Source organism: Meles meles, chromosome 6, assembly GCF_922984935.1.
Source record: "Meles meles chromosome 6, mMelMel3.1 paternal haplotype, whole genome shotgun sequence".
Classification (NCBI taxonomy): Eukaryota; Metazoa; Chordata; class Mammalia; order Carnivora; family Mustelidae; genus Meles; species Meles meles.
Window position 1 is genome coordinate 34,975,079 of NC_060071.1, and position 12,958 is coordinate 34,988,036.

At 41.6% G+C, this 12,958-nt stretch overlaps 1 protein-coding gene across 2 annotated transcripts in view; it reads right to left on the minus strand.

Annotated features, from left to right (window-relative positions):
• The window catches only part of REC114 (REC114 meiotic recombination protein), a 102,026-nt gene extending 94,274 nt beyond the window's left edge, over positions 1 to 7,752 (minus strand). For both annotated transcript variants that reach the window (XM_046007786.1, XM_046007785.1), the window contains exon 1: positions 7,594 to 7,752. In XM_046007786.1, the coding sequence (XP_045863742.1) occupies positions 7,594 to 7,752 (159 nt within the window). The remainder of the gene's footprint in view (positions 1 to 7,593) is intronic.
• Positions 7,753 to 12,958: the final 5,206 nt, after the last annotated feature.

Below are 12,958 nucleotides of genomic sequence, written 5' to 3' on the forward strand. Positions count from 1 at the left end.
TAGATCTTTAAATTTCTTATCACTAGAGCACCTGGGTGGTTCAGTCCACGCAGGTCATGATCTCAGGCTCCTGGAATCCAACCTTCCCTTGCCTCTATGAAGAGCTCCATTTTCAGAGGGTGGTCTGCTTGTCCCTCTCCCTCTGCACCTTCCCCTGCTCATGCTCTCTCTCTCAAATACATAAAATGTTTTTTAAAAAAAGATCTCACAAGGAAAAAATTTGTGACTATGTAATGTTATGGATATTAACTAAACTTACTGTGGTAATCATTTCAGAAATATACATATTTGAAATCATTATGTCATATATCTAAAACTTAATGTTGTATATCAATTATATCACAATAAAATGGGGTGAAAAAGATTTACATCAACCTGACCTCTGTCTATTGTGGTATTTCAACATCAATATGATAGGACACACTGAAATACAGTAATGTATACATCTATGACCATATTGTAATTATGCACTAAATAACAAGATATTTTGGTTATTGGTATTGTTATTAGAAAATGCCCTTGAGGGTGTTTGGGTGGCTCAGTTGGTTAAGCACCTGCTTTCAGCTCAGGTCATGATCCCATGGCCCTGGGATTGACCTCTACCTGCATCAGGCTCCCTGCTCAGAAGGGAGTCTGCTTCTCCCTCTCCTCATTCCCCTCCCCCTGCTTATGTTCTGTCACTCTCTCTCTCTCTCTCACTCTTTACCTCTCTCTCAAATAAATAAATGAAATCTTAAAAAAGAAAGAAAAGAAAGAGCCCTTGAGTTCTAGCTAGGGACCCCAGGAATAAGCCTTCATTTCTTGGCAGTCTCCAGAGTCAGAAGAGAAAAGTATGTGGCAGACTTCTAGCTGTTCTCCAACTGCTGGGTTTTAGCTGGACACATGATCTTGAGGAATACAGACTACATCCAGCTGTTTATGCAGTTAGGATGGGGCCGCAGCTCTAAGTTCTGGCCACTGTGCTGTAAGAGGTAGTATCATGTGGCAGCTTATGGGAAATCTTCCATAAGAGACAGCAGGTATGTGTCCTTTTGTTACTTCTTGATCCCTTCCTTCACCAAGCTGTCCAGATATCACTTCTATCTTGGATTATTAAACCATGGCCAGGCGTGGCAGAGGAACAAAACGGAAAGCTCAATTCCTGACACTGTGGAGTGTCATACCAGCCCTGCACTTTTATATGGAGAATAACAAACTTTCACCTTATATAATCCGCTGTTATTTTATGTTTTCTGTTACTCAGAGTCAGTATCAATTGTAATTAATACAAAATATAACCTGCTAACTCTTCAGAAAACATAAGCTGCTTGAAAAATAACTCTCAAGGAGACTCCTACATCTACAAAAGAGAAAATACCACTGCAGGAAGTGTACAGCACAGTGAGGACTGGCTTGAGGAAAACCGAGTTTTAGAATTAGTTCTACTTCCTATGTAAACCTTTGGCAAGCCAGTTAGCCTAGGCAGCCTCAGCTTCTATAAATGGTAGTAAGATAGATCTAAAGAGTAGTGACAATTAAATTGGAAGAGGCTGATGAAAATACAAATTGTAAGAGTATCAGTATTACTTTGTCAATTATTCCCTCTTCCCCACCTTTACTTCAGAATTGGGGCATGAGGATGGCCCGCAGTATGTAAATATAACTAGAGTATCACTCCCAGAGATTCTAATTCATTTGCGCCGGTGCAGGTACCATGAAACTGCATTTTCTTTTTTTTTTTTAATAGTTATTTTTTTTTATTATTAAAGATTTTTATTTATTTATTTGCCAGAGAGAGAGATCACAAGTAGGCAGAGAGGCAGGCAGAGAGAGAGGAGGAAGCAGGCTCCCTGCGGAGCAGAGAGCCCGATACGGGGCTCGATCCCAGGACCCTGAGATCATGACCTGAGCCAAAGGCAGTGGCTTAATCCACTGAGCCACCCAGGTGCCCCTGAAACTGCATTTTCAACAAGAACCCCAAAAGACTGTTGAAAGCAGTCAGCCCATTACATCTTGAGAAACACTGCTCTATGATCAGGTCCTCTACATGTTCTTACATGGTCCTTGTGATAAAGCACAAGGACAGTTTCATAGCCTCTCCAGTGCCTAACTATATGCTAAGTAGCCAGTAGACAATTTAATAACATTTTGTTGAACTGATGAACTGACATGGAAAATGACAAAGTGGAACTCAATCAAATGACCCACTATGGACTTCCATTTCTGGCCAACAAAGGAATAGGGACCAAATATACCCTCCTGCCTCAAACAACTGAAAAACAGAACAAATTAGAGGAAACAACAGTTTTCAAGACACTGGATACCAGGGAATGAAAACCATGATTCCCGAGCTATAATGGAAAACAAAGGAGGTGTCTTACCACTGCCCTAGATTACTTCTTGGAGAAAGTCTCTAGGCCAGGGGCTCCTGGGTGGCTCAGTGGATTAAGCCACTGCCTTCGGCTCAGGTCATGATCTCAGGGTCCTGGGATCGCGCCCCGCATCGGGCTCTCTGCTCTGCAGGGAGACTGCTTCCTCCTCTCTCTCTGCCTGCCTCTCTGCCTACTTGTGATCTCTCTCTCTGTCAAATAAATAAATAAAATCTTTAAAAAAAAAGTCTCTAGGCCAAAGCACTGAGAGAAGGAGCCCAGGCAGAACAGGGTGAGGCTTCCCTGAGCTGAGGGGCTAGAGATGTGAGTCCAGGGAGGACAGTGTGGCTACAGTTCACAGGACAGAATACCAGAGAGAAAACTCCCCAGCCTGCAGAGATTCCTCAACTCTTCCACATATACATATGTGAGGCAGGGCAAAGAACCACTTGGAAAGATTGAAGGGAACGATCCCAAGACCTCACATAGGGCAGGGAATAATGCCTGTTCTCATCAGCTAGGGTGAAAACCCTCATAATTTATAGAGCATTGGGTAGAACACCCTGAAGAGTTTTGCCTCAGGAGTGAGAAAAAAATTAGCCCTAGGTCAAATGCTGCTCTGGTCCCAACTGACAAAGCTTAAAAGCAAGACTTGAAAGGATCAAACTGTTTCCAGATAACTTATCCCAGAAAATTCAAGAATATTTATAGGAATACAAAAATATCCTGCATCCAACAGGGCAAAATTCACATCAGTCACCAATTAAAAATTACCAGACATGTAAAGAAAAACTACTATTTCACTACTTTAAAAATCATTTTTTGGGGGTTTTACTCAATCTTAAATTTTCCTTAAAAACAAACAAACAACCTGTCATTTTTATCATTTGCACTCTGTGTGTTAATCTCAAAATCCCTCATCTACATAACTGAAATGCTATTCTGTATATGAAATGTTAACACTTCAGAGGCAAACAGCATAGTGGTTTAAAAGCACAACATTTAGAGGCAGTTAAACCAGGCTCTGAATAAATTCTTTATTCTTAACTTATCTCAGTGTTCCTGGACAAGCCACCGGACCTGAGTGTTAGTTTACCTATCTATAAAATGGTATGATATTTGCTTCACAGGACTTCTGTCAGAAATAAATCAAAGTAAACACCTTAATAGTAACTATCATGCCATAATTATCACATTATCATAAGGAAGGTTTAGAAAAGTTAGTACATACTCAAACATTCACTGAGGAACAAGCAATCATATGCTACATATTAAGTATTAATATGCAGGCACTAAGAATACAATGAAGAAAAGGACACTGTTGAGAGGACCTGAAGTATATCTTATGTTGAATCTGCATTTAGAAGTTCACCTCCTTCATATTCTATTTCTTAATTTCTAAGTAGGGCAATTATTTTAAGTTCCTCCTATAAAAATTAAAGGTTGATTTTTTTTCCCTTTGAAAGGAAAAAATAAGAAATTGTCAGGTTCAACCAATTAGGGCATGTCTAAGAAATCCTGGAATCTGAAAAACATGGTGAAACTTTAACTTAAGAGCAACCTACAATTTAACATCACCTTTCAAAATTATTCTCAAATTAGTAAGCTAAATTATATTCAGATATAAAATACACAAAATGGACCAATCTGTCATTATGATAATCTTTTCAGAAAGACTTGGGTGAACAGATGTAAGGAATTAAAACCAAGTTCAAGTTTGTATTTCATTTGCTCATTCCACTTAAATGACAGATGGCTTAAATATTAACCCTATTAACAAGACATTTGCATACTCATTAGGAATCTGATTGCCTTACTTCATAACTCCATGAATTCATTTTATTAATTTTACTGTATGGCTGCCCATTTCATGCGAGGTCTTCTAAACCCTTGCCTCCAAGTGTGGTCCTAGAACCAGCAGCATCAGCATCACCTGGGAACTTGCTGGAACTACAGAATTTTATTCCTCATACTAGACCTACTGAGTCAGAATTTGCATTAAAAAAGAATCCCCATGTGATTTCTATGCACAATGAAGTCTGAGTAGCATAGTTCTAAACATTGATTTTTTTTCACACTTTTTTTACAGTATTATAAAAAGCTTATTTGCTTCCAAACTGTTGATTAACTTATCTCCAGAGAGTTACTTTTCATAATAATTCAATTCAGACAAATAAATCAGATATACATATATTAGATGTTCTGTATATAATATTTGTCTCAGATTTGACCTCCCCTCTCAACCAGGATTTCAAGTCTTAGAAGACTTGTTGTACTATCCATATTTTCTCGAGTCAACATTTTTGTGGCCCCTAGCATGCAGCCATTGTGACAAAGTCTCTGTAATTAAATAACTATACAGAAAAATACCAGATCAGTTCTTGCTATACCTTCAGAAAAAAATAAAAATAAACTCAAAATAGTTTAAACCAAGGTTCAACTTGAAAGTTCCCTAGGAAAAAAACGACCAGAATGACTCAATCCTCCACAATAATATATTTTTATGCTTTACCTAACACATATTTTTTTACTGCAGGTACCACATATTTTTAAAATCAGAAATTCACATGGGACTTAGTACAGTTCTTTAGATGGCTCATCTTTTATTATTACTATTGCACAATAGTCACAGTGCACATAAAATAGAACAAATCTTGTTTTCTCTTTCGTTTTTCCAAAAAGAAAAATGACAGACCTAGGCTGAAACTGATCACAGCAGGTAGGATGCTTCAGCACAGATTCAAAGGAAGGTACAAATGTTCCGTTTTCAAAAGCACTGCAAAAGCCAACTTCATCTCTTGTCACTGTAGCTGTGGCTTTATGCCAAATATTTGAAAACTGTTGAAAAGTGCCATTCCTCATAAGCAATTATGAAAAGCTTTGCAAAAAGAAGGGAAAAATAACTGTAATAACAATGAACTCCTTATAATAGCCAAATGTCCATGGCCTCTGGTTGCAGGAGAAGAATCCAAGAGTTATCCATAGGCATCTGAGCCAATGCACCCAATGCAGGAGCCTTAGGAGAAAGGGTTTGAAGGGGTGTTAAGAGAAGGTGTGAAGGAAAGTGTTGGGCAGTCTCAGAATTTACATATTCTTCAAACTTCCCTGGTGTTGTTTTTTTTTTATATAAAACACAATAATAGATCAGTCATCCTTCAATTTAACTTTATTCATCCTTTTTTTGTGTTTGCAGCCTATATAATTTCTCCGGATATACCATTCTGTAAGAATACAAGGAGGCACTGAATGCCTTTTTTATGGTTCTAGATATATTGATTTCAAGCTTTAAGTGGTGCCCTACATCCAATATTTGAGGATTGGGGAATAGTTCATTTTGCCCCTATCTACTCTCATCCACAGCCAAGCCTCTCAGAAGAATTGTCTAGGCATGGTGGCTCCGCTCACTACCCTACCAGTCACCCAACAGCCCATCTCATCTGGCTTCCACCATTTCACTCCACTGAAATTTCCCTTGGTAAATACTGTAAGGATCTTCATGTTGCCAAACCCAATGCACACCCCTTAGCCATCATTTTTTCTCCACTCTGCAGCATCATTCAACAAAGTTCACTGTTCTCTCCCTCTTAAAATAACTTTCTGTAGCTTTGATACTTTCTCCTGGGTACCTCCCCAACTCCCTGTCCCCTGTCAATCTTCTTTAGGGACTCTGTCCCCTCTACCTAACATACAAATGTTGGACCATCTTGGGACTCGGTCCTGAAATCTCATGTAATCTCATAACTATAAATTTCACCTTCATGCTGATGACACATTCATCTCCAGCCCAAATCTTTCTTCTACACCAGTATACCCAACTACCTCAACATCTCTACTTGAATGCTTCAAACACATTTAAACTCAATACATCCAAAACTGAAGCCTTGGATCTTTCTTTCACTGTTCCTCCTCCAGTGCTTTCCATTCCTCAACCATCTACCCAGTTGCTCCTGCTAGAAGCTCAGAAGTCCTTTACTCCCACCACCTATATCCCATCAACCTCCACGTGCTGTCATTTTGGCCTCCAAAATATAGTTTTAATATGTCCCATTTCCCTATCCCTACTGCCATCCTCTCCAAAGCAGCCCCACTCTAGTCGAAGTCATTATCATCACTTGCCTGCAACAACAGCATTCTAAGGGATCTTCCTGAATCTTCTCATATTCCCCTTCAACTCCATCTTCAGACTTCAGCCAGAGTGATCTTTCCAATACGAAAATTCTTCTACTTAAAACCTTCAGTGGCTTCCAACTAGCTTTAGGATAATGTTCACAAGGCACCTGTCTCTCCACCTTATGTTCTCACTCTCTTTGTTCTCTAAGTGCCAGCCTTATTCTTTTTCTCTATACATTACACATGCTGAGGTTTTCCAGGTGTAAGACCTTTGCATATGCTGCAAATGCTATCTGAAATGTTTGTTTTTTTACTCTTCTACCCAAATCACACTAACATACGCATGCACAGGGCATAATCCAAAACTTCAGGGTCTACAACCAACAGTGAAAGCTGACCAAACGGAACTGAATGACTAGCAACTCCTGGCATTAAAACATACCACCACTACAATAAAAAATAGTAACAGCAAACGCTTCTATAATTTTACCAGGACCGTTTGAAGTAATTTACATATATTAACTTATTCACGGCTCACAACCATGCTATGAAGGGGATACTATTATTATCTCCATTTTGAGGTAAGTTAAATAAGGTACAGAGAGGATCGACAACTCAACCAAGGTCAGAGAAGCTCAGCGGCAAAGCAAGGATTCAAACTTAGTTGTTCTTCTGTGGGAGTGCTAGACTGCCCCTGGCATAACTTGGTCCTGGACTACTCAACCCTTCCTTCCACATAAGGGTATGGAACTGGTTTAAATAATTAGGAAGTTATTTGGATAATACTGTGTTCCCCACTAGGCTGAAAACATAAATGAGGGCAGGGACTATTACTATCTTGTTCGCTGACATATCACCAGCCCCTGAATCAAGTCTCACACACAACTGCCGCCCATTAATCTGTTGAACACAGGACTACTGCCTTGCGTAATTATCTTGAGAATGTACTGGCTCCAATTATGAAATAACATACAGACGTTTCCTGTTAGCTCCTGGCTAGCCAGTCGTGTCAGTCCCGCGGTGTCCCCTCCTCCCACCTGGGTGGCAGACTAGGCCCACTGTGGCTGCTGGCTCCGATCTTCCTTCTCTCTCCAGGAGTTGAGCACGCGCGGCCTTTCCTGCCCACAGGCCTCACCTTCCATGTAGGGGAAGACGCTGCCCCAACGTCCTGACCAAGCCCAGGCGGCTCTCCGGTACCCGACGGCATGAAGCGGCCATAGCGCTGCAGAGGCCACTGGGTCGCGCCTCCTCCCGGGAACGCGAGGCCTGGGGGCTCTTTTCCCGCCTCCGCCATGTCAGTCTTCGGGACGTGTGCAGCGAGCCGGGCCATGCCAATCCGCGCAGCCAACCAATCAGGAAGCGAGATGGCCTAAGGCCCACCTTCCCCGCAAGCGGAAGCCAATGAGCAGGCCCCGAAGACACGTGCAGGGGGCTGCTGAGATTGTGGGCGTCAGTCGGGACCTCGTGCGCCTTCTCCTGTTGGTGGGCAAAGTGGAGATAGTAACTTCCACCTGGAAGTGGGGCTGTGACGCTTGTAGATGGTGGTGGGCCTTGCCTCTGCTACCCTGGGGCCCTCAGGCAGCTCAGGTCACAGTCCATCCGGTCCAAATGCGCTGACTGGGACATTTCTGAAAACTAACTTCTGCGCACTGGGACTAGGCCGGCTCTCCAAGGCTGTGTGGACAAATGTGTTTCCCTTAACAGCAGCCTTTCAAATGGCCCACCCCAAACCCATCACAACACTGCATCAATTCTACCCGCCATTCAGGAAGTAAGGCTATTTTCTCCTCATCCTCTGGCCCTCTGGACATACTCCAGACTGTCAAGTTCTTGCCCAAAGAGAGGAGCAGTTGGGTGGGATGCTGACGGCTATAAACGGTGTGCCCCAGTCAAGCAGCAGGTGCAACTAAATGACGGGTCTGGGTGATTTATAGTCGACAAAGCACTTCTACATCTGTTATTTCATTTGTCCTCCCAACAACCTTGTGAATTAAAGAAGCAAAACAGATATTACTGCCCCCATTGAATAAATGGGAGGCAAAATAAGGTCCTGAGGGTTAAAGTGGTTTGTCCAAGGTTACACAGCCAGGGCAAAAGTGTGGTCTCCACCGTCTCTCCAAGCGTCTGCCCCACTCACGAAGAATTTAGGTATTCTTTGGGTCTGTGTCAAACCACATGCAGAGTATACAGAGGATGGAGACTATGTTAACCAAACACATAAAATTGAGTTATAATGCAAATAATTTTTTAAAACTAAATGTCAAAGGGTACTAAATGCATAGACAAATGTTTAGAGAGGTGGTAGTTTATTCATTCTACAAAGCACTGATTAAATATCCATAGTGTGGAATTACACTGGTCAATACAGGGGTTACAGAAATGGGTGAGGCGTATATCTAGCCTTCTAGGAACTCATGTGTCTAGCCTCCTGGGATCTTATAAGGATCTCCTAGGATTTATAAGGAAGACAATGAGAGGTACCCATGATACCTGATAGTTACTGCCACGTAAAGGGTACAAACCATGCGCTCTGAGAATTCAGATTAAGAGTGGTGGTGGCATTTCAGTGCGAACTTGAAGAGTGAGAAAAAGTTCCCCAAGGGAACATAGAAGAAACCGATATTCCATATGGAGGACACGCTGAGGAACAAAGTTTCAGAGATGGAGATAGTGACACAACCAGGCAGAGTAGAAGGTGTTTCAAGGAAGACAAGGCCTCAGGGGCAAAAGAGCCAAAAACAGCAGCTAAGGAAAATGAACTTTACTTGGTAGGTGATAAGGAGCATGGAAAATGTGTTTAGGGGAGTGATACTGTCATAATGGTGGTCTAGGCAGGTTAATCTTTCAGGCGCATACAGAACAAACTGCATTCAAGGCAGAGGATTAATGTTACTCATCGTTCCACTTCAGATTTCAGTAACTGCTTCTGAAGGTCTTTAAAGGACACAGCACTAGGACATTTAATATAGTAGTAAATAGTTAGAAACTTGATGTGAGTCCCAGTTCCACCACTTGCCAGCCATGTGACCTTGGGGAAGTCACGTAACCTCCCTGTAAAATAGCGTTAGCAAATACCCATCTTAAAGGGCCAGAGGAAAGATAAAATAAGACCATATGAGGGAAAATATTTGGTCAGTTACAAAGCGGTACACATGTTGGTGCTTTCTAATCACAGGGTTAAAGAGACTTTCTATGGGCTCCCTGTAGGCAGGAGGATGGGAACAGGAGCCTGACATTCGGTCTCAGAGGTGCTAACCTTCCAGGTCCAGGACTGTGGATGCTGTCAGACACCCTTCACAGGAACAGATGGTGCTCACAGTTGGGACCCTGTCAGTGCCCAAGGACACCCAGAGCCCTGCTGGGTTCCCACCTGCAAGCTCCCTTCCTAGACAATGCACCTGTGCTTGAGCTTCTGGGGCCACCAGCGTCTGCCAAGAACAAATCATGTCTGCAAAGGGAGATATGAGAAAGCCACAGCACAATGCACAGAGGCTCTTAAAAACTTACGATATTAACAAATGTGACTTGAGCATTCAAAAGTTCCCAGATGTATACTTGGTGCTGGGGATACAGTAGAGATCAAACCAGGTACAGCTTCTACCCTCCTGAAACTTACAGTCTAGCAAGAAGGTGGAGGGAGTGGGGAAGAGGGTGCAGAACACTGAGCAAATTTCTCCATATTTTTAATGGTCATTGTATTTTCTTTTTTTTTTTTAAAGATTTTATTTATTAATGATAAAGATAGCGAGACAAGAAACACAAGCACAGGGGAGCTGGAGAGGGAGAAGCAGGCTCCCCGCTGAGCAGGGAGCCCGATATGGGGCTCGATCTTAGGATGCTGGGATCATGACCTGAGCCAAAGGCAGACGCTTAAGGACTGAACCACCCAGGTGCCCTATATTTTCTTTTTTAAAGATGAATCTATAATATGTATCAAGGTACAATTTTACACAATAAAAGCACAGACATTACAAGCAAGTTTTGACACCTCTAAACACTCATATAATCACCATCCAAGACAAGATATAAAACATTTCCGAAAGCCCTAGGTTCTCTTAAGAATATCTTGTTCCGGGCGCCTGGGTGGCTCAGTGGTTTAAGCTACTGCCTTTGGCTCAGGTCATGATCTCGGGATCCTGGGATCGAGTCCCGCATCGGGCTCTCTGCTTGGCAGGGAGCCTGCTTCCTTCTCACTCTCTCTGCCTACCTCTCTGCCTACTTGTGATTTCTCTCTGTCAAATAAATAAATAAAATCTTTAAAAAAAAAAAGAATATCTTGTTCCTGTCACTCTCCAACTCCCAAGGGCAAGCGTTGGTCAGATTTTTATCACTATAGCTTGGCTTTTCCTGCTCCTGGGCTTAATGTATATGAAACCATACAGAATGTACCCTTTTATATGTGCTTCCTTTGGTTGGTATAATTTTGTCTTTTGTGTTCATCCCATGTTGTGATGTGTATCAGTAGTTCAACCTTTTTTAGTGCTCAATGGCATTCTATTATATGTTGTATTGTAATTGTAATTTTTCCCCCGTACAATTAATGTTACATAAACAAATTGTAATTTGTTCTCTACCTGTCGATGGCCATTCGGGTTGTTTTCTGTATTTTGTAAAAAGCTGTTGTGAACATTTTTGTACCAGTCTTCTTTTTTTTTTTTTTTTAATGTGCTGTCGATTATCTTCAATCTGTACCTAGGAGTGAAATTGCTATATTCTAGAGAGATAGTTTTTATCCTATAAAAACCTGCAAAGGAATGTGTGGCAGTAATCCTTGTATCATTTGGCACTCCTACTAGCAACACCTGAGAGGTGCAGTTGTGCTTGCTGACATTTGCTTTGTCAAATCCTTTCAGTTTAGCAACTGTAGTGGACTTATTGTGATGTCTCATTGTGGTTTTAATTTGCATTGCTCTGATGATGAATAATATTGAGCCCCATTTCCAATGGCTTTCTGGCCATTTGTATATCCTATTTTATGAAGTGTCTGTTCAAATCTTTTGCCATTATTCATTTGCAAGAGTTTTTTTACCTATTCTGGATATAAATCTTTTGTCAGATACATGCATTAAAAACATTCTGTGACTTGCCTTTTCATTTCCTTAATAATGTTTTGCAAAGAGCAGAATTATTTAATTCTGACTGGAGTCCAATTTATTAATCGTTCAGTTTTTTTTCACTGTTTTTTGTGTCCTAAGAAATGTTGGCCTACCCTAAGGTTTACACATATTTTCCTATGTTTTCTTCTAGACAAATTATGGTTCCAATTTTTACATCTGGGTACATGACCCTTCTTTCATTAAATTGTTTATAGTAAATGAAGTTGGACTTAAGGTTCATTTTTTCCCCCGTACAATTAATGTTACATAGGAACAGCTGTCTACCAATGACTGCTGAAAATTGGCATATAAATACCCCAATTTCCTCACTCCTCAGGTGGGATAACTCTGAGATTTGTGTAATACCCTATTTCCCAGGGTTCACCCATGGGATTAGGCTCCATTTACCCATGATGTAACTTGCTCCATAATGCTTCTGCTTTTGGCTAACTTCCCTTCTCTGTCTCCCTTCCCAACCACTGTTTCCTGGAATCACCTCTCAGATAAATTACTTGTATGAATCTTTGGCCCAGGGTCTGCTTCTGAGGGAAGGAACTGGAACAAAGACAGTGGCAAACAAGGCAGACAGTTCCCCTGCCTTCTTGTATTTGGCTACAATGTAGTTGTATACAAAAAGAGAGTGAAAAGGCAGTAAGATGAGGAAGAAGAAGTCACTCTCATATTCGAAGCAGTCCCTCCAATGCCATGCTGATTGGCAGGAGCAGAACAATAGCATTTGTGATTGGGATTAATGAATGACGGGTGACTATGAGCTAGCACATCTCCCTCCCTCTTTGGAGGCTATTACCTGTTTTATTTTTATTTTTTTAAGATTTTACTTATTTATTTGACAGAGAGAAACACAGCGAGAGAGGGAACTCAAGCAGGGGGAGTGGGAGAGGGAAAAGCAGGTTTCCCGTCCAGCAGGAAGCCTGATGTGGGGCTCCATCCCAGGACCCCAAGATCATGACCTAAGCTGAAGGCAGTCACTTAACCGACTGAGCCACCCAGGCGCCCCAACTATTACCTGCTTTATACAAAACAAAAAGAAAACAAAACAAAAAATGCAACAACAATAACAACACCAAAAACCTCGCCTGGAAGTGAAAAAAAGTTTCTTTCTTTCATTGAACATTTTTGATCCCAAATTCTTTTACTGTGCAACTCTGTGTTGCAGGTGGCACAAATAACAGAGAGATATTGGCTGCATGAGTAGTCAGCATCATTGCTGGCAGGCTGCAGGGCTGGCTTTGAAATCCTAGCACACCCCTTTCAAAAGCAGACCAGGGACCCTATACATTCAGTCAGCAGAGGAAATGAAGTCTCCTTGGGTCTGGCTCCTAGATGACAGAGACTTATGCACCTTTACTCTGCCTGCCATGATCCTCAGCAACATTCTGGGGA